The sequence below is a fragment of the Taeniopygia guttata genome, chromosome 8 (genome assembly GCF_048771995.1).
Source record: "Taeniopygia guttata chromosome 8, bTaeGut7.mat, whole genome shotgun sequence".
Lineage (NCBI taxonomy): Eukaryota > Metazoa > Chordata > Aves > Passeriformes > Estrildidae > Taeniopygia > Taeniopygia guttata.
In genome coordinates, this window is record NC_133033.1 from 2,532,868 (window position 1) to 2,555,517 (window position 22,650).

At 39.7% G+C, this 22,650-nt stretch overlaps 1 protein-coding gene across 5 annotated transcripts in view; it reads right to left on the reverse strand.

Moving 5' to 3' along the window:
- The window catches only part of PATJ (PATJ crumbs cell polarity complex component), a 140,033-nt gene that overhangs the window by 108,751 nt on the left and 8,632 nt on the right, over window positions 1-22,650 (reverse strand). For all 5 annotated transcript variants that reach the window (XM_030278562.4, XM_030278561.4, XM_030278560.4 and 2 more), the window contains exons 5-14: window positions 21,763-21,902; window positions 19,751-19,943; window positions 17,914-18,042; window positions 16,090-16,302; window positions 13,370-13,472; window positions 12,498-12,586; window positions 11,112-11,250; window positions 6,223-6,299; window positions 3,816-3,872; window positions 2,258-2,392 (exon numbers count right to left, since the gene is read on the reverse strand). In XM_030278562.4, the coding sequence (XP_030134422.4) occupies window positions 2,258-2,392; window positions 3,816-3,872; window positions 6,223-6,299; window positions 11,112-11,250; window positions 12,498-12,586; window positions 13,370-13,472; window positions 16,090-16,302; window positions 17,914-18,042; window positions 19,751-19,943; window positions 21,763-21,902 (1,275 nt within the window). The remainder of the gene's footprint in view (window positions 1-2,257; window positions 2,393-3,815; window positions 3,873-6,222; window positions 6,300-11,111; window positions 11,251-12,497; window positions 12,587-13,369; window positions 13,473-16,089; window positions 16,303-17,913; window positions 18,043-19,750; window positions 19,944-21,762; window positions 21,903-22,650) is intronic.

Here is a 22,650-nt window from a genome sequence, read left to right on the forward strand (position 1 = left end):
CATGACCAAATGTCCACAGTGCTGGAGGGCAGCCACTGGTTTGGGAATCCAGCACCTCATCCAAGCCCCTCCACAGCAGAAACCAAGGCACAGCTGAGGATTACCTTCAGCCCTTCCCTCCATACCCACACTGCAAAGGAACCCACACCTGATCTGAGAAAACAGAGCATGGAAACATTCACCAGACACGGACACACCTTTGTATGTGTGCACTTGTGCCTCTCCATAAACCTCCCAGATCTTGCTGATCACAGGGATTCAATCTTATTCAAGGCTCCACAGCAATCCCACTTTAGACAACATCTGCTTCCTGATCATTTCTATTTCCGCCCCAATTTTGTGCTTTTTGCAGTGTAAATATAGTTTGGACTGCTGGGAAAGACAGAGTTCCTCTCCCACTCTACATCCCAGCCAAGCAGAAAAATTGAGGGTGGTGGAACTGGCCTCCACCACGGCAAGACAAACTGCTCTGGGCATTTTCTGCAAGAATTACAGCAAGTGCTGAGCTATCAGCCTCGTCCATTAGTTAATTATTTAAGCAGAAGGATCCACACGTAAGGATTTTTTAATGCTCCAAGAGTGGCAGCGTGGTGGAAAGCTCCCAGCACTTCTCAGCATCCTGTGATGGATGGGGAAGAGCTACTGTGCACCCCCCAGCAGACCTGGGGACTCCCATTTCTCCTCCTGCAGCTGCCAGAAATCAGCCTCTGAGCAGGCAAGGTGCCCTACACCCACTCATTCAGCACATCAGCCAGCCAGCCCTCAAATAGCAGAGAAATTGTACAACAAAAGGGCACAAAAAAGCAATTTACTCCTGAAAAAGAACACAATGGAATTAGCTGAAATGAAGGGCAGGGGAGGGGTGTTGTGCTGTCTGTCATAATTCAAACACATCATTAAAAATAATCAACATTCAACCTCGCTGTACATTGAAAAAAACTAAAAAAATCCTTGCTGATCGTATTTCAATCCCAAATGTATCAGGCCCAGGTAAGGCTGCTTGTTTGGGGAATGGGGCTGTCACTTTTTCCACTGCAAACCCCTATTTAAGGGGATTTATAACTTGGCTGCAAAAACATAGTCTGGGCTAAACCTGGCACTTACAACTTTAGCCCTAGAGCACATTTTTATTTTGTTGGGGGCTTTTTCCCAACTACAGGGCAGCAAAAAATTTACACTCACTAGGTCTGGCCATACCTGTGAACTTAATTCTGAGTACAGAGTAATACATAAAACTGTTAAATATACACAATTAAAGTTTCCTAAGTTACTCTACAGCACTGCATTATTGCTTTTTCTATAAATTTTTTTGGTTTAGTGGCCAAGCAATTTAAACAACACTTCCAGCATTCCATTAATCCCTTCCTTCAGGAATCAAGATTTCCTCCATTAAGCAATAAGAAAATGTTTTAGGTCTTAGTGATATCAGTATGAATTTTTGATGTTAGAGGGTGAAGAAGTAAAAGCGAAATAGCTGTACACCTAACAAATCAATTTTCAGAAGGCCTAATTCTGTTTCCATTAAATGTTCTTTGCATCCACTAAAAAAAAAGTTCCAATATCAAAATATTCCGCAAGGAGTATAAGCATGCAATAAGAAATTAATGTCTTTTCACTTTGTAGGCTGAGATACCAACAGATACATGTACACGTACACACACTCGCAAAATAGGAATCATTTTATCAAATAATTATTTTTCCTGAGAAAATAGGTCTGGTGTGACTCTGAGAACTCCAAAGCTGCCCCAATACCTCTTTATATACATTTAAACAAACCAATGTATTTGCTCATACACACAAATATCTTTCAACACTCCACAAAAGAGTTTTATTGTGTAACTGAAACCACTGTTCCTAAGACTGCTGTAAATGTTTTTGGGGTGACAAATATTCAGAAAGATTACCCACCACAAAAGCTGAAACCAAATTGTGCAAAAGACTGAGCCACAGGACTACAAATAGTTCAACACAAATATTATCTCGGTCCTTGTAATTCTTGATACTCATGTTAAAACATTTCAGAGAAAATACCCGTGAAGTCACTGAGAGGTCACAAGAATTTGACATTTTGTCCATAAATGTGGAAGGGAACAGTGAAGAAAATGAATGAATTCCAAAGCACAACTCTGCCTCCACAACTAATCTGGAATAATTCTATTGCACACACAGCAGCCAAGCTAGAAATGAAGAGAAGAATTTTAAGAAGGTCAAACAAACAGGAAACACATAATTTTTATTTTCTATTTTATTTTTTTACCTCCAGAAGTTCATCCTCCAGTTGCAGGAGACCAAGTGTTGCAGCTGGGCCATCTGAAGCAATGGATGATATATAATGATGTCCATCAAAAGTGTCCAGCTCAACTCCTAATCTCAGAGTGTGGATGGGTAACAGCTGCCAAAAGATAAATATAAATATGTATTTAGGTCTAAATCTTTATCTACCAGGAAAAAACCAGATTTAGGATTCAGTAACTCACCAAATGGAACCAAACCCACAGTAAGATGATTAAATGTTCACAGTGACCTCACCTGTGTTACACCAATACTGCCCATTTACAAAATGTTTGAACAAATAAAAACAACCAGTCTGTTCCTTGGTGAGGGGGAAGGCAACTTGAACTGTACTCTCAAATAGTTAAACTTAATGGGAAGAATACAGAGAGAAGTACCACCCAAAAGGTGAGCTGTCAACAAATCACAGAATGGTTTGGGTTGGAAGGGACCTTAAACATCATCCAGTTCCAAACCCTCTTCCGTGGGGTTGGAGGAAAACAAAAATAAAAGAAATATAAATAAATAAAGTAATAAAAGAAATTCCATAACTGCCCTAAAAATCTCACCACAAGATCAGCTGTCTTACTCCTTTGGGAGTTACACTGCTTTGAGGTAGAAAAAATATCCATGAAGTGTCCTCTGTAAGTAATTACTAACACTAAACACCCTTTTTTCTGCAAGGGGAAATCACTGATTTTGTGTCAGTCTTTTCCCACTGGGACTACCTAATTTGGAATTTTTCTCTAGGGAAACTCCAACCCTCAGTGCCTTAAGTGTGCTAATATCAGGAAAAGTAGAATAAAAGTGATACACTATCCAGAAAAAGCAGAAGAAATCACGGCAACCCGGGGAGAAGAGATGATCAGGAGGAGCTGCTCCTTCAGTTTGGACATTTTCTGGATTTTTATTACTGGAGTTCAAACACTGATTGTCCTTCTACCCCAATTATTCTGGATATTCAAATAAAAGGAGCAATCCAGTGATCCACAGCATTCCTTCGGAGACATGTCTGATCATGACTTTATGGCCCTTTCCCACTGAGGTGTCCCCACAAATACATAAATGCATCACCTCTAAAAACCTCTTTTCCACAATATTAACACAAGTACCTTGAAAATGTCTTGAAAGTTAAATTAATTTAAGATCTGATAATATAAATGAATTACACATCCCTTTCCCTGAGCCAGGATCACTACAGCAAAATTCTCTGTGGGACAAAAAAGTTGTTCAGCAGAGTTTCAACCTATGCTCCATTCTCTGCAATTAAGTACCCAAAAAATTAGGGTTAATGTGCATGGTTTGAGGCTGTTTTTTTGTTGTTTGGGGGTTTGGTAATGAACTTTTAAAAGGTTTATTTGCCTGTGCTATGAAAAGGTATTGGATCAATCCAGGAGATAGGCAGAATATTGGCAGCCTTTTTTTTGGAAAATACAGAGCCACAAAACCACTAAATTCCTGAAACACATCTGGAATTGTGTCTTGCCCTCCCAGGATTACTGTGCCAACATACACCAGGAAGGAAACCACCATGTAAGCCTTACCTTCGAGTACTTCTGGAGCTCTGAATCGTCTTTAAAGGGCATATCCACATTCACAACCTAAAAATTGCACATCAGAACATTTTTCAACAGTGGGACAATAAAGACTTTACCAGAACGATGACATTCTGGCAAAAAAACCCCGAACAACTCATGAGCAAAATACACCATACTTAAACAATGTCACATTGATGCAAAATAATTTTAAACAAATGTTAGAAAAATCTTTCAGGCACAGAACATTTAAAAGTAGGAATGTGGCGATTATGCACTATTAGCAGACTCCAATATTATCCTATTCCTGGCGCCCAAATGCCAATTTTAGTCAAGTTCAGTAATCCTGTGTAAGCACAAAATGCCATTATGTTTGACACAAATACCCACACGGACTTGCCAGTCAGAATTTGAGAGTATGACAGCTTAAGTTGTTACCTCGGGCTATAGTGCAGCCATCTCCCATCCAGACTAACCCACCAACTTCTGGCTCAAAATACATAACTTTAATTACCAAATGGGAATGGAAAGTGGGTTATTTAAACCAGGGACAGGAAATCCTTTCTGTGTCTTTTTTTAAGATTAATAAAAGGACTATGCTCACCACCAGTTTTCTTGAATTGTCCCTTCTTAATGTAACAGATTTGTTTGCAGTGTTAGAAGGTTATTTACTTCAATTTTAAATGTAATTAAGACAAAATCATAGAATGGTTTGGGTTGGAAGAGCTCTTAAAGATCATTTAGTTTCAATCTAGGGCCCAGGGTTGGAATCTGGAACACTGAAGTTGAATGTTTAAAGGAAAACTGCACTTGGTAGATCTGAAAAAAACAGAGCCTTGAAAAAAAATCAGGTAACTTTTATTTGAAAACTTCTAGTTAAATAAAGAATAGACTTTTCTTCTGGATTATTTTTAAACAGCATGTTGTTTTGCAGTACTCATGATGTTTTTCCTGACAGACAGAACCCATTTCATGTCCATGCATGTAACTAAATGGACTTAGGAGCGGCAGCACCTCAGTCTGACACCACACAGTCACTCCTCAGGATCTCAGCTGCTTCCACTGGCACCAAAAAGGAGCAGCAGCACAGAAGCCACCAGGGCCACCAAACCCTGTCTTTAAACAGCATTTCCTCTCAAGATAAATTCTCCTGAGAGAACCCTGCAGGCACCTTCGGGGTGGGTTCTGGGGGCTGAGCCAGGATGGTGTGACACAGGGACTGGGGTGTCACTCCAACTGGACATTGCTGCTCAACACAGGAGGGAGGCACAGGCAACCAGAACCAAAAAATCACTGTCAAAATGGGATGCCAGGAGAGCTCCCTTCTGTTATTCAAGAGGCCCCATGGTTCACATTCTCACTGCTGACATTTCACCGGCGGCTGAAGGAGGATTTGGAAGGGTTGGATTCACCAACTAAGCAGGATTTCATCCTCTGTGGGAAGTGTGATAGTGCTCAGGGAGGAATATCAGCCCCTGGAAATGTAAGGGTGGGAATACCAAGCAACTGAAGTGGGCAGCCAAACAGATTTATTGCATCACGTACGTAATCTCACACGAGCTTCAGATCTTAAAGGAGTGCTAATGGAAAGAGGGGAAGCGAGTTTCTCAAGGCAATTCTTAAAGCTACTTTAAATCTCCCAGCGAGTGACTGGAACGATGGCTACTCCAAGTAGTAAAAATAAGTGTCTCTAAATCAACTGGACAAGCATTGCAAAGACAAACAGGGCATTTTCTTGGTGGTGGTGGTGAGAATTTTTTCAGGCTTCGGAAAGAACGCTCTCCTGAGTCTTTTATCTGTACTTGCTGGCTCACCCAGCACTGAAAAGCACAAGTGAATTACAATTTCCATCAATTCCTTGTGACAATTCATCAAAATAATCTTTTGCTAGGCAATTATTTAATATGAAGTGAAGAAATATCTACTAGACACTGGCACCACGAAGTTACACCGTTGAGAATTACTTTGTATTTTCCCAGCATATTTGAAAATCATTCTTTCATTCTTCAGATAAAATGGTAAGATCCTTCTGAAAACGGAAGCTCTATCCTGAGCCCTTTTTTAATTCAGTGCCCAGCAAAACAAATAGATCATGAATGAAATAATAAAAATGCCATATATTTTAAGTGGCTGCTGTGATGCAGATTTAACAGGACAGCTGATTTCCTTAAATCACTGTTCCAGTCTCCTATTTGTATAACAATAGTATCTATATAAACAGAATAAAATAAAAGGGCAAATCCCCAACTCATTATAATATACATTTCAGCCCTGATGTTACAGGAAAGAAAATCTGATGTTACTGATCTGTTCCAAACACTGAACTGTTCTATAAACAGCCTGTGATGCTAAGCTCACAGATCTGTAATTTAAAGAAATAACATTCATGAAAGTAGTCTACTGAAATAAAACATACCATAACTTCGTATTCTGGTCCCAGCAGGTTTTCCCACTTGGATTTCAGATCATGTGCTGGAGGGAGTGGGACTCTTCCTAAGTATGAAAGCGAATATCACATTTTCAAGCATATTGTACATTCAGAAGTACATTTACTTCTAAATACTCCAATAAAAATTCAGTGTAAATAAAAGATTAGAGGGAATAATCCCCAAAAGGGAAGCACATTAAGCTGAGTCTATCAAACAGCGCAAATCAAAAATGTCTTTCTTAGGAAAACAATGAAAAATGTCAGCTCCTGTAAAAGTGTGATTTATTCAGCTGAGAGGCAGAAGAGGTGATACTTGGTGATGAGATGTGAGTTCTGTACCATGCAGTACTGTAAATAAATCATTCTTTCAGGCTGCAAAACAAATTTCACACAACTTCATCATTTGCTGCCGTAAAAATGCTTCCCACTGCAGGGAAAGATCATCTCCCACCCAAATGAGCCCCCTTAAGAAGGAAAACACCTGACAAGACATTGCTGTTATCAAGGGGCTGTGTCAGCACAATGCAGGCACAGACTTTATTTATACATTTGGCAGGTATAAAGCCTTGTCTACTTTAATTAGGCCAGTAAGTAACATGAGCTTTAATATAAGCTCCAGTTCTAAACCAGTCTTCCGTGGGAACTTGGCTATCTTGACATTTATATCTTTTCAGCTTTCTTACTTATGCAACCAAGGCAGTTGGTTACAGTCCTGTAAGACAATTTGACAGAGCTAGACAGCAGAAAATGACTGGCTGCCCTGTGTTTGACCTCAGCCAGAAGCTCAGCTCACATATAAAGTTCCAAGCTGGAGCAATGTGTAACTGGTAAGAATCAAGCTCTACAGCAAATTCCATCCAGCAGCGACAGCAGCAGCATCTGGGGGCTGAATTACCAAAAAATGGGTTTTTTTGGGTTTTTTTTTTGAATGGCTGCAGTAGTTTGTCAGATGTCTAGACAAGGCACAGACCACTCGGCGTTGCCGCTGTGTCGCCCTGAAATTCGGAATGTAAAGCACAAGTTCAGGTTCTGCACACAACCAGGGAGTAAAATACCTCGAGGGGGGAATTGTGGAGCTCAGAGCCCACCAAGAGCAAAACACTGCACAAATGGCATCATCAAGCTGCCTCTGCTCTCAGCACCTTTGCAGGCTGCAAAGATAAAGCTCTGCAATGCAACCCTCATTACACACTTTTGCAACTTTGAAGTTTTCCACTCAATAAAAACAGAGATTGAAGTTTACTTCTATGACAACACAGCCCACCCCTGTTCTCTCCAGCTCACTTTCAGCTATGCCAGGCAGGCAAATTCTGTCTGATTTGCACTGAGAAACCACACTGCTCAGAACCCAACAACTGAGGTGTCACTTGGAAATATCCAGAAGATTTTCAACCTACAGGCTCAAGCAGACACAGATATCCGAGAATTCCAGCAATCCTGGTAACTATTTTCTGCTCCCAAAATGAACCCCACCACGATTAAAAACTTGGGTTTGTAAATGCAGCCCACAGTTGTCTCTGTAATAAATTATCTCCTTAAAAAATAATGGGAAGACAAATTCTCCTAAAATTCTCAACTGCTAGTTAAGGTTTTTTAACTTCTTTGGAAATGAACGTTTCTAATGTGTGATTTATGATCAAGAACAGGCTCATCACTGTCTTTACTTCTGAACTGTATCAAAACCAGAACACCAGTGCATTCTTCTGCTCCTTACATCTGCAGAAAAACAGAGGGACAGAAATTCCTGAGTCTTTTTCTGCTATTACAGAGTTACAACAGTGTGAACACACAGGACCGAAGCACCTGAAATCCACTGTGCAGCCAAATATAGATTTCAAGGTTCACCAGGAGTAATGAATCTCAGGGTCAAGCTCAAAGTTCAGTTCAGCAACTGTAAGCTGCGTTCAGCTGGCTGGATACAGATTTTTTTGTCACTTCCAAAACACAATACCAAAATCTACAAGTTGTTCAGAGCAGGTGCTGATGCACGTCTCCATTTGAAGTTTTCCCCTTTCTTTCTTTCAAATACACTTTGAAGTCTCTGCTTGTGACTTCCTTAGAACTGTAGAAATGTGGGCTGAAGGGATTTGGATTAAATATATTCAATTCCAGTGGCATCACTCAATTCACTTACAATGTTCCTTTTTCCCCCAACAGCTTTTTCCACATGGCAGCTAATAGGAAATTTCTTTCTAGTCTCTCATCCAGCTGAATTCCTCATGTCCTAACATATGTACCATGTCTTCTATAATGTGCAAGGCCTCAGAAATGAAAACACTTCCAGGGACAGCTTTCATTAGCAACAACTTTTCAGCATATTTAGCCTGTCCTTCTGCCTGCGCTTCCAGGCAGTTTCTCATTTCTAATTAGCAAACATAAAGAAGAAACCACAAACCTATTGTAAAAATCATCTTTTCTGGTCAAAATTGTCAGCTTCTTCAAAACTGGGATCTTTTTTTCCTCGCAGCTTCCTCCTGCTCTCACAAAATTACTACACAAGCCCAAAATTACTACATTGAAGCTCTTCCTTTACCTGCCCTACTTCTGGGGCTTTTTCCCCAGACCCCTCTTAAGCTCCTGACTGCCAGCATTGTCCCTCTGGGTTCTGAGCACTCCTGCAAGGCAGGATGGAGCAGTTCTGCCCAGCCTGCAGGCTTGCAGAGGCTGCAGCTGTTAAATTCATTGCCTGCACTCTGCTAGCACAGAGTTTCAGGCCTCGTGCACGTTGCAGCCCAACCCTGCTGCCTTTGTGCCACGACTGCTTAAGCATGGCTTTGCCTGGCCAGAATTACTATTTAATACCTCCCCAGGAAACACAATTTAATAAGAATTTCACACAACTTGGGCTTAAAGGGAAGTAATACGCGTTTTATAAAACATACGTTTTACATTAAACTTCTAAAAGCATTTCCAGAGTTTAGTCAGAGCCTTAAATTAGCAGTATTTACTTTAGCACCATTATAATGAAGTGCCCATCACCACATCCAAAATAAGCACCTATCTCTGGAATTTAAACTTGGCCATTAAATTTTGTTCCAAGGTGAAATCTCATACATCATATTTCTGCAGGAGTAAAATATGCATAGAAGTCCCACAGTAAAACAAACCAAAAAAAAAGGGTAAGTGACACAGGACAGACAAAGTGTTGCTCTTTTCCAGCCTCTGTCATAGCAAAACAATGCTCTGAGAACCTCAACTCTCAGCTACTCAAGTACCTCTGTTCTGGCTTCCTATTTCTGGGAACATGCAAAAGTCACAACAAAGGATGTCTGGTTACAAGGCTTGGACAGAAAAGTTAAACAGAATGGAATATAGGAACTGCTACATTTCTCTCGTTTCCAGGTTGTCTTTAATACTGACAGATCTTCAACAATCACAGAAAAATTGCTATTCATTGACAGCCGTAATTTAGAATCCTCTATTACATCTACATGTCTTAGAAACTACAAGGCATAAGGATAATTTATGCTGACTTTAACACAAGCTGTATAAATTCACCCAGAAGTTCCTGTAGAGGAGCCCAGAAATCTGTGGGGGAATTGAAGGTTCTGGAAAGACCTCCAGCCTTGGTTCCAAAGTCAGCTAAAAGGCAGAGCAGCCCCTGCCTTTGTGACCTGCCCCTGTGCCTGAATGGTTAAAAAAATGCCTTTTCTGAACTCCAGCTATTGGGTCTTTACACCCAAGACATGAGCTCTAATGAAGCCACTGCAGTGCCCAGAGAGGAAACTGCAGCATGTTCAGAGATGTGCTACAGGAAACCAGAAGAATATTATGAAAATACTCTGCAGGAGTCTTAAGGTGAGTGAGGACAAGAAGATCACAGAATGATTAAGGCAGGAAAAGATCTCAAAGATTACTGAATCCAAATATGCAGATGGGTGTGACTGAGGTAACACTGGTCAGGAAATAAATATGAATTCTCTGGAGTTCCATCTCCTGGTGCTGCTCACCCAGCAGGCTGGTGCAGGCCCTGGCAGCACAGGAGGATGATAAATAAAGTCTCTCCCAGGAGAAAACTCCACACCTCAGGTCATCAGTGCAGCACCAGGACCACAAAAAGGAATGACTGAGCTGGAGGCTTTCAACTCTCCAGAGTTAATGAGAGTCATTCCTGAGTACCAAAAGAGCTGCACCTCCACTGACTGTAACCTTACAGAATCCCTCCCTAAACAAAGGGGACCACTACTGACTGGAAAAGGGCAAATTTTATGCAAGGAAGAGGAGCCAGAGAATTACAGGCCCTGAGATATCACAGAGCCCACTCTCAGCAGACCTGTGGACTGTGGAAAGAGTTGGTTAGATCCAAGAGGTAGATCTTTACTTCAGAAAGCATTGCAGGGCAAAAGCTAAAGATGTTTTAAGCCAACCAATCAGTGTTGAAAATGGATTAAATATGGTATATAACCAGACTCAGAAGAGTCATTGCAAGCTATTCTATCTAGCTGCTTGATGCAGACTCTGCTGCTTTTCATAGTGAAAATTACCCTTCTGCTCTTGTTTTCCCTCATTCTTAGTGGCCACACTAATTTCAGGCCCTACAGCTCCAGGGGACACAAAGATTGGAACAAATGGCTGCACTGTGAAAACAGATTAAAAAACCCCAAATCATATGCTGCAAAATACAGGAAGTAGTAACATCACCTCACTAATTCCTTCTTTTTTTTTTTTTGGTGGAGTGGCTACACAGGAGTTTTGCATTGAATTTTCCTGAATCTCTCATTTTAGTTTCTTTCCATTCCTCCTTTAAGCATCTTAATTTTCTACAGTGCACCATTTAAAAAACTGAGGATCATGTGGTATCCAGCCCTAAACTGTTAAATGAGATAACTGTAAACTGAGCGAAAAATAAAATCAGTTGCTAGCAAAAAAAGAATTACCTCTTCCTGAAGGTGTTTCTGAGGAAACAGCAAAGGAGGGTTTCCTTCTAAGCAAGGTGAGACGCACAGTCTGTCCCGTGTTTCGCAGTGCCTCCACCACTTCTTGGTTGGTAAAATCCTGTATGCTGACTCCATCAACCTAAAGCAAGAAAATTGTACCAAATAACAGTAATTGTGCTGCATTCTTAGGCTATGTTGTGGAGTACAGGCTGTAAGCAACAGCCACGTTATTTAGTGCAGGAATTACAGGGTTACTCTCCCAAGACAGCAATATTTGCAAAACAATCTCATTAAATCTGTTATATTTCACTGATGAGAATTTATTTCCAAAATGTGTTTTAAAAGGAAACAAAACAGTAATTTCTTCTTTCTGTTTTCATGGGGACAATCACAAAACAGAATTTACTAACCTCGTACAAGTATGCACAGATTTTTCCTTTAATTTCTTTTTTGCTTAGCAAAACCAGCTTGACAAGGACTGTGGATGAAGGTTCCAAGCAGAGTATCCAACCTGGAACACTGTTCAGTTCATTATCACTGCTGGCTTTCCCATGGATTTCCAACGTGCTCCACACAAGCCTCTACAAACAACTGTTTCTACAATCCACCTTAACAGCCCAATTCTTACATTATCAGATATTTTAATTTACACCCAAATGCTCTGTTCACCTCACTTTCAGATCATGCATCAAGAGGGCCTTTCCTGCAGATAAAAGGTTATATTAATTTTTGCTCTCACAGAGGAGAAGCTGACTTTGGAAGGTCTGACATGGCACACATTTTAAAAGTAATTTAAAACCATATCTCTATAAATATTATCTCTTAAAACAAAAAGACTGTGGAATTAATTCCTGCTTGTGCTGTGAATGCAAAATTGGCCATTATTCAATTCACTGTTATTCAATGGTTTTTCCATTTTTCTAAACATAAAGCTTGGGCTTTTAAACCTAAATTGTGACCATTAACATTTTGATTGTATCCACACTCCAGAGCCATTAAGGAACATAAACAATGTGCCACATCTTGCAGAATCTTAACAATCCTCGAGTCCCATTCAATTCAAGTAGAAGTTAATGCTGCTCATCTTTACTGCAGGCCAAAAGCCAAGATTCTCCACTCTGAAACACTTTAATCCAAATGCTTGCCTCTTTCACAGTTAACTACTATTTACTATTTCTTTGAATATAAAATAATACTTTAACCACAGCAAGCCAAAGCTCATTTCTGTCACAAGGCTACCTAAACAAACACGAACCTCCAAATTATTTCTTCTGCAAGGCAGAGAGGTTTAATTAATTTTAGAAAGTCTTTACTGTGTTGTTCTTTTAACAGAGATGTCAAATGTATTAGCTCCACAGCAATATATAAGCACAGTATTTTACTTACAGCAACAATTTTGTCATGAACATGAATTTGGCCGTTGTGGTCAGCAGCACTCCCAGGTATTATACTTTTCACAAAAATCCCTGAAGGTTCTGTTGAGGGGGTGGAAGAGAAACATATCACTGCATTAAGCTAATTTGCTTATTTATTTATTAAGATTTTTAATTCCAGCCTTTTTCACACACTTCCTTCTGCCCATAAAGTGATGATTCTGTAAGCCACCACCATCTGCACGTTACCACTCCCACAGCCTGACATAAAACTGAGGATCTCTGGTGGAAAAAAAAAAACAACCCAGCACTGACACAACCACCTGTACACTGACCTCAATTTTTTTCCCTTAAAATGGCTCACAAAATGCCACCTCCTCCATGGATTCATCCTTGTGCTTACCCAGGCTTTAAACCACAATCACTTAAATCCATGCTGCGTTTGATTTCAATAGGACTAACTAAGCTAAAAGTAAAGTATGTGCTTAAGGACTTTGATCAGGACTTCAATCATCTTACAGCTAAAGAATTTAGTACTTTAAATCTTAATGAAAAAGGATTTTTCTTAAAAAAAAAAAAGAAAAGAGAAGAGAAACATGGAAATCAGAAAAGCTGTCCTTTGTCATGTTTGCAGATTGATTATTAATTCTAGCTCCCAATGAGAACAAGGAAATAAAAACAAAGAAAATAAAATTTAAAAGCCCTGAAACACTAACACTTCCCTTCCACAAACTCCCACTAAATATGAGATGCTGATCGGTAATTCTAGTGAATTTCATGTCTCCATATCCTAGCACAGGTAGGCGCCATTTATTTTCCCCATGGTGAATAAAAAGTATTTGAGAGGCTCCTGACCAACGTTTTCCTAAATCCTGTACAACTCACCCATATCGCACGTGCCAGCATATCCAACAATTGTTATTCCCAGGCTTTGCCCATTCTTTTTTATAAGTTCAACGTCATAGGTGTCAAAAAAGTTGTAATTATCCTATAAATAAAGCACAAGACAACGTGTAAAAAAAATACTCATGCTTTCCCAATGCCATTACAATACTGCAGGTTAATTCAGACCTTCAGAAGTGAGAAGTGATTTTGTTTTTCCTTTTGTTTAAATGCAATGTAAATTCATTTGTAAAGTCCCTATAAAGCTGGCCCTGGGATGTCTGTGCAACTCACCTCTGAGCAGTAAAAATCAGAACTGCAAGGCAAGAGTTCAAACAGGGAACAGTAAAGACACTGGTGAGACCAAAAGAGAAAAACAATCAAGCACATAAATCTGGGATTGCAAGGGATAAATTGAAATACATAGACTTGTTTTCTTTCTGTAATCAGATACAGAGCAATGAGATCAAAAAGAAGATGATGAGAGTAAGGTCTGTTAAAGTGATGAAATCAAGAGGGATCCTGTCACTGCCAACAGCAAAAAAAGGGACTGGGAAAATGGAAAACATTTCATAAGGGAGTGAAAAAAGAGAAGTTCAATCAAATGCTTGCCAAGCATCAGCTTTGGAAGGACTCATACGAAAAGCAGCCCCGAGCTGCAGCCATACCTATTTCACTTCTCAATGGAAGGGAATCGATGGGCACTATCTCCTCATCACACACACCTCCCTCCACCAGCAAAGTCATTAAGCTCATTAAATGCCTTCCAACTCCCTTCCTCCAGAAGAGGCTGATGGGGATGAAGATAAGTTTGGATGCTGTCACTTATCTACAGTCAGCAAGCCCAGAGCAGCACCTGGAATGGAGCTGTGGCCTTGAGAGCCCGGCTGGTTTCATAACCAAAAAGCTCCTCAGAGTCAGTGCTACAAACATTTCTAAGTGACACTCCTGCTAGAATGCAAATTAACTGACATGAAGTCCAGAAAAATCAAAATGCAAAATCCTAAATACAGTCAGCACAAGCAGGCTGCACACTGCTGTTGCTATCTTGGACTGTACAGATAATAAGATTGTTTTCTTGTGCCCACACACAGAAGCAGTTTCAGTTATTCTCTAACACAGGAAATTCAGAGAAAATGAAATATTAATATGAAACTGAAAATAACTAACCACCCATTAAAAATGCCTTTCTGCTGGTTTCGCAGAAAAGAGAAAAGGAAAATATTTTCCACTCCAAAGCTCACAGCTAGTGAAAGTACTCATAAACCAGAGAAAAACTAGATTATAGGGATAAGTTCCATTATAAAACTGACATAAACTGAACGGGGATCATTGAAATCATCACTAAATTATAAATATATTCAGATTAACAACTAATCTTGTCTTTGCAAATTTCTCCTGGCACCAGGAAGAGGAATTTCTTCAGATCTAAACATGAAGGCACTGTTTAGTTCAGAAAATTACTTTTCCCCCTCTAAACTGCATAGCAGGAACACGGAGGACACTGAAAAGGCATCAAGAAGGATTTTAGGAAGGCTTCAGCATTTACAGTGCCCAGGGCTGATCAGTGACAACAGGAAGAGAGAAAAACAGTATTTTGTGAAAGAAACAAAATTATGACCACTACAAAAAAAAAAAAAATGATCCAGTCAGGAAAGAAGGGCCTCATAACAGTGCTGATTCTCTTGGAAAGCCTCTTGCCAAATATTGGACAAGCCCAGTAGATCCCATCTCTGGGACCCTGCATTTCCTGCTGCTCTGATCCCTCCTGGGGAACCCTGGGGGGAAAAGGAACTCGAGAAGGACCCAAAATCCTGGAGTGACACAGCCACAGCATCCTCCCAGGGCTGTAAAACACAAAGCTGCCTTTGCAGTGACTGTGCCCGGTGAGCAAAGGGGTGAGTTTGGAGCAAAGTGACTTCTACTCTGACCTTTAAAAACAGTGCTTCAAAAAAAAAAAAACCACAAAACCCCAGCTCTCTTCACTCATATTCAAGAAACTAAACAAGAAAGAAAAGGCTACTCAGATTCTACACCTAAATCTAAGCAGCACAGTAGTAGCAGATGGTACACAAGCACAGCTTTGTTTATGTTTCGAGACCTACTGTACACTTAGTGTAGCATTTGTTGATTTTAATTACTCAAAACTGAAAAGAATGACTTCAAAAACAAGAGACTTTGATATGACCATGATAAGATTTGCTAAAACAAGTTTCAAAATTTTTAGATATATTTCCTATCACAGGCAGTAGCGTAGACTATGAAAACATTACACTTATGTTTCATAAAAAGATGATTGTGCTGAATAATTCTGGTGTGGCCGTGGCTCTCTGGATTTCAGACTAGGGAAATTCACAGTCCAGTTTTAAATCCACTTACAAATGATTGATTAGAATAAATGCAACGAGCTAAGAAGAAGAACTAAAAGTACCACTTATCGATAATGTTTATGGTCTTGGTAATTAAATTAGCCACTCTGAAATAAATTCTGTAAAGCTGGTCATTCCAATCCCAAGATTATAGGTGTTAATAAGATACAGGAAAAAGGGAAAAATTATAGAAGGCAGGGCTGTAATAATGACCACTTAAACACAAGCATATATCTGGAAACTCAAGAGAGGAGAAGCACTTTAGGGCCCAAGAACTCTCTGTTCTCTCCTTCTTTTCTGATCACAAGCCACAAACACACTCAAAAATGTCCCAAGGAAGCTGCAGATACTCACATTTCCATTTGGAAGGGAAGGTAATGTGCTGACTGGCCAGCTCACGGGAGCTGGTGGAGCCTCCATGAATTCAAACCTGGGGTCCCTCGCCACGATCATCCTGACAGAATTCCCACAGTTCCTCAGCACTTGGGCAACCTGCTCACTGCTCATCCCTTGCACGTTGGTCCCTCCAATCTGCAGGATGTGGTCTCCTGTCTGCAGCCTCCCGTCCTTCAAACGCAAACAAAATGGCAAAAAGTGTTTCCAGTCCACCCGCAAAGTATCTGTTCCATCACAAAGCTGAAACTGTGCAGGGGCACCTTCACGGCCATGAGAACCATCGTGAGAAAATGCCAGAAGAAAAGCACCACCATGGCAACATTTGAAATAACTCAAGGACTGGTTTGCACGGTTACGTGCTGGTTTTCCCACTGTTTTGCTCATTTAGGAGAAAACAGGCAGCAACAATGTTTTATAATCTTACAGATTGTTGTGTGTTCTGTTTCACAGAATACTCCTCATCAGGTGGGAGTTAGAATATAAGCACAGCATTTTGATTTAGGAGTTTTCTACAGAGCTCTTCCCTCATACTTCTATATTAGCCTGGTAATTTTTTTTCTCATGTGAGCAGCTCCAGCTCGAGCAAGTAAATCCACTGAAGGCAACAAGACTCCACACAATCCATTTTTTACCTGATAATTATGATTCATGACCTACATCATCGTTCCCATCACAAGCAGGAATTTCTAGCACCAAATTCTCAGCTGGTATTGATCAGCACAGCTCCACTACCTTTGGTGCACTGATTGATACAGCAATCACAGAGTTATTCCCAGAACCAACTCAAACTCATCCAATTTTAACATGCACATGCCTCATTATTTCACATGTTCTTAATGATGTCTCATTCAGCTGAGAATGATGTGGTGAGTTCTTAGCTTACATGCTTCATTGGTAGCCAAAACACTTTATTCCTTACAGCAAAACAGGTGCTGGACAAAAATTAAAATATACTCATTTATACACAGGTTCAGAGGGAGACAGCTGAGAAAAAGCCAACATTTTCCAGTAAAGCTCTCCAAATTTTCAGCTTTTATTCCATTCTGTACTAGAGGAAGTACTTTTGCCTCTCTCTTTTGTCTGCAGGGGCTCTGGTCCTCAGATATTTTAACTTATCGTGACCAAGTTTACTTGAAAATCTGAATCTGTTTTGTTACTGCAAGTGTTCTAGTCCTGAAATGCAGCAACACTCAGCACCGAGTCTCTAAAGACAAACAATCAGAGGTGCAAACTCTGCCTGTGCAACTTCAAAAGGCTTTGCACCAAACCTCAGTGCCTCCTTGAACTGGTCAGGCTGCAAGGCAGGGATCAAACCCCTGTTCACCGAAACCCACTGAAAATAGGACATTTTCAATCTCTAAACTGAATCCTGCACTGCAGTGCCTTTGGGAGGGCAGATTTTCTTGCCTGACAGTTCACTTGAAGAGTTAGTCCCCATAGATGTTGCAAAATGTGCCAAATCCTACAGAGTTATTTGTCCTGCCCCAGACTGACCAAAGGCCGAAAATACCAAATATCAGGCAACTTTTCAGAATTTTTGCATGTTCAACAATGTTACAAAAGCCAAATCTTGTCTGAGGAACAACTTAATTTATGTCAGGTGCTGGCTTTTTCCTCAATCATACCTTCAACCTTTATTTATTTATAAAGCATGTGCTGGCATTCAGACTTTGATGCTACCAGCTTCCTTTTGTTTAAGTATATTAGTTTATTTTAAGACTGTCAAAAGTGGTTAATTACACTTTGCAATCAAACAAGAAGTGACATAATATAACAAATTACCCGATCTGCTAATCCCCCAGGAACAATTGTTCTTACAACTACTCCACTCGACTTTCCTCCTACAATTCCAAAGCCTAATCCTGAGCCATCGTTAATCAGCTCAACGTCTTCAATGTGGCCCCAGTGAATCTGCAATTAATAAAAACAGGAGATTTTAATTTCGGACCATCATTAACGTTTCTCGCTTCCATGTGCAGCAGGAACGAGGAGAATTAATCAGAGCAATTTTCTGTCTCCACCCCACATGCTGGAGAACTGTGGGATTTTGTTCACTCAGCTCCATTTCCTCACAAACACGCAGTGGGATTTCTCATCTGTTTTTAAACACACATTGCTGTCCTCCACTTTCAGGGTAACAGGATACTAGGAAAAAGCTTGACTAAGAAAAAGCAATTTTAAGGTTTTCCTGCCAAAATGAAAAGCATCCTTTTGGTTTTTCATAAATCCAGAGTACTGCAAACAAGAGGGGAAAACAGAGGCAAGGAGCTTGCACTGGCCCAGTTTTCACTCAGCCTTGCCCAAATTCTTATTTCTGTTATTTCACTTACGCACTCTGAACTCCCCCATTCAGCACTGAATTAATAGCACAGCACAATATTCTGCCATACTGGATTGGAAGCAAATTTCCAAGCTACACTCTACCATGACCTTATGTTCTACAAGACAATCTGAAAATAACAAAGCTGTTAAGCAACCCAAACCCAGCCAATGTTTCTGTCAGATTAATATCTCATACAGGCCCAAATGGAGCAAAGTAGGCAGATTTAAGTCTTCTGCGAATAAAGAATTTATTAGCATACTGAAAATCTTTGCCAAGGCCAGTTAAATATCATAAAAGAAGTTTAAAGACCCCCTGCAGAGATATATATTTGTATTTTATTTTGTTAGTCTGTTCAGTGCAGATCTTTCAATGAAAAAGCAGTTAAAATTTAATTCTTTAAAATTTTCAGTGCAATAAACAATATTGATTATCCACTAAAACCTTCAAATTTCACTACCTCAGTAATAATCGTGAGGGAAATAATTGCTAAGAATAAGGAAAAAACACTGCTTTTACCCCGATTTTCATCAAAATCCTCTAGCATAATAAATTCAGATTCCAATATTGCAATCCCTGGATTTAGGTGTGCAGTTTGTCTGAATTCAGGGAAGCCACCTGGCCCATATGGGTGTAACACAGATGGAAGTTCAGCCCTGGTTTATTACATGTCCCAGTGACAAGCTCTCCTTTGTCACAAAAACAAAAGGCTTCCCAATCAGTGAAATTTGCAGATGGAAAAAAAAAAAAAAAGAAAACACAAAAAAACAAGCTGATAAATAAACAGGGATTGAGAGGTTCTTTAACAGATAAATTGTGTTTGCTTTTTAAAATGAAGACAAGGCTTTTTGGTGTGAGCAGTGCCAGTTTAAATTGGTTGGGCTGCTCCAAGCAGTGCCCATGGCAGGTTATGTTTACCCTCTTTTAAGAGGTAATCAGAGCATCTTTAATTGCTGAGCACAAGCAGGTTTCAGCTGGGTATTCTCATAAAATGCTTCATCCAGCCTGTGCTGAACAGACCCTGCTGGTAAGGATATGGGGATCTACTAAAGCTTCTGCTATCCCATAAAAACCCAGGATCTGTTTTATAACAACTCCACGCAGCTTTGCAATGGAAGCTCTGTGCTTACTGCACGGTGAGTCTGAATGAAATGTCATCACATATAAAATCTGATTAAAGGAAAAAAACCCCTCTATGGAAAACTTGCTAACACATACACTTAAGAGCCACGGGAAAAAAAAAAAAATAAAATCCAGCCCAGCTCAAAGTTTGATTTTGACAGTATTACAACAACTCACAGTCTCAGGTGGATTTACATCACTTAACGAGGCAGTTCTGCTGTTCCCTTGAAGTGGCTCCCGAGCCACCACCAGATGCAGGGATCCTGTGGCTTGCTGGAGGAGGGCAATGGCGTGCTGATGGGAAATGTTCTGATCCAATGGCGTGCAATTAATGGCCAGTATGTGGTCATTTTCCCTCAGTCTTTGATCCCTTAACAAAACATTGAAAGCAATTTTTTAATGCAGCACAGTGACTTCACATCAGGCTCCTGTAACTGAAATGTGAACAGGCAAAACACGCAGTCGTGCGAGGTTAAATGTTTATGTGTTTTAAAAACCTGCTTATTAGGGTGCCTTCCCCAGCTTACACACTACATTCCACCCACACTGTTCCAAACTGGCCAGCCACTTTTTGTTCCAGCTTTGTCATGGCACAGAAATTTGCTCACTTCTTTACTTTGCTTCTATGCAAAATTTAATTTCAATTCCCTTATACTTTCTTGATGATATTCAACTACAAAGCAGAAAAAAGTGTATTTGTAGTTACACAATGAACTAGGAACTATTCTTCATTATGTTTAGCACTACATGATGCCATCTCTAAGAACCCACAACTCGGGCTTTGATGCTGTTTTGTATCACTATTTACTCTAAAGACTGATGTGCTGCATATTTATATTTTACTTAAAATTTATAGTATCAGGCTTCAGATGTGAAACTTTCTTGGAGCAACACGCAGTTCAGTTGCCACCTTGAGATAATACAAATTTCACAGTTAATTCACCCCAGTGATGAATTTAGATTTGTGACAAGAGAGAAACCATCACTCATCTCCTTTGTTAAATATTCATTCCGAGCACGAGACCAAACTGTTACATAGACAGACACTGCCTTCAAAGCTCTGTAGGAATCCAAAAAAGTCTCCAGGAGATCTTGTCTCAGAAGCAAAATGGGAAGCATGCTGGGGAAATTTATAAACTCCGAAACAATATAAGTGCACATCTTAACTAAGGCATTTGAAACTTCCTTTTTATCGTGCCATGTTTAAGATGTTTCCCAGAAATCACTTTCTTTGAGCACTAACCATATTTCAGATTCTCTCATCAAAGAAAGTGAGCAGCAGGTCATCAAATCCTAAAGTGAGATATTCACCCTCCTTTGACATCCGGATCAGTCCATCTGTCTCCACTTTGAAAGAGCCTTAATATGCTTTTCTTTAAGTGTTCTCTGGTGTGTTCTCTGCGGGCCCATCGCCATTATCATTCCAACCTCTCCCCACTCTTTTTGTCATCCTGTGTTGGCACTTCCTGACATGTGTTATTTAAAAAGTGACACCAGTGACTTGAAATCTAGACACATTTTTCTTGAGACATAATTCCAAGCACTGCGTTTGTCTCATGCCAACTCTTGTGGTTTCACAATCGCATTTTTATTTTTAAAGGATTGCTCTGGCTTTTGTTGTTGGGTGAAAACCCACAGACAATACAGGAAGAAACTGCCTGAAGCTTCGATTCTATGATGACATCTGTGCAGGGATCTGTTGGGAGGAGTGGATCTAAATTTACACAGGAAACAAACAGTAAAACTAACTATAAACAGGGCATTGTCAGAGGCACATAAATAAAGGAAAAAGGGGGTGGGAAAAAAATCTTTCACAGACACAATGCATAAAAATTAAAATGGAATCTTATTTTTATTTTCTATGCATTCTTTTCTGAGTTTTCTTTTGTTTTTTTAATCAGGACTCAAGATTCTCTAAAGTGATTCATGATTTCTGGAAATTCCATTTATGAATGGCTCGGATATTTAAAACCCATCTGAAAACCTGATCCTCAAAACATGAGTCCCTTTCAGCTGAAAAGATGAATTCAATGATGATGAATTTCAGCTGAATTCAAGATACCACCACCAAAATACCCCACCAGATAACACAGACAAACATGTTATTCTGATTGAGTTTTCAACATGAAGGTCATGACTTTTCCCTTCATGGAAAATACAATTTTCCAACACAATTATGAAGATCTCACCTGTCAGCTATGCTTCCTGGCTGGACTTCCTTGACAAAGATACCAACTTCTCCCAGGCTGGGATTTTTAAGGGCAACCACACTAAATCCCAGCCCTCCAACAGAAGGTTTATCGATCGTTATTGATTCTATTTGTCTTCCCTAATAAAACAGAAGACAAAATGATTTACTAATTTTCAACACAACAGAATGAGCTAGTTGAAAATTTATGAACACTGGGAGAATTATTCTCCTCCTAAGAATAAACAAAGGCAAAATACTGAATATGTTATTTCTATAAAAGCTCCTCCATTTATTATTTTTAATATGGCAAGGTATTGGATATGCAAGCACTCTGAGGTTCTGAAACCTCAGGGAATTTAAGAGCTGCTTTCACACTTCATTCACATTATGAGATGAATTCCAAACTGGATGAAAACTATGAACGAAGTGCTGTCTAGAGCAATATATTTGGGATTTCTGGAAATGCTGTATAGCTAAACTAAATTACTTGTCTTTTGGCTCCCCTTGCTTTTAATGCTGATTTTTAGGTGTGCATTCAAAAGGCTGCAGCTTTTAAATAAAGAAGTTAATTTCCTCCCCCTCCCTGCAGCTTCACACTTAATGTTAAAAAAAGTTTGCTTTTGCAACTGCCTGTTTTTCAGTTCTAATACAAAATTGCTGGGGTTGTTTATTGGGAAATATTACTGGGAGAATGCACTGCTATCACAGCTCTTTTATTCCAAATAATGTGCAGCCTTTGCTGCTAGATCTTATCTCTGATGAGTTAATGACACACTAATGAGAAGAGTAATGCTCAAAATATTACAGCTACATTAAGGTAGTCAATTAGCAACAGTTACTTAATATAGAAAGGCATGACTAAGCAATTAAATTAATGGTTCAAAAT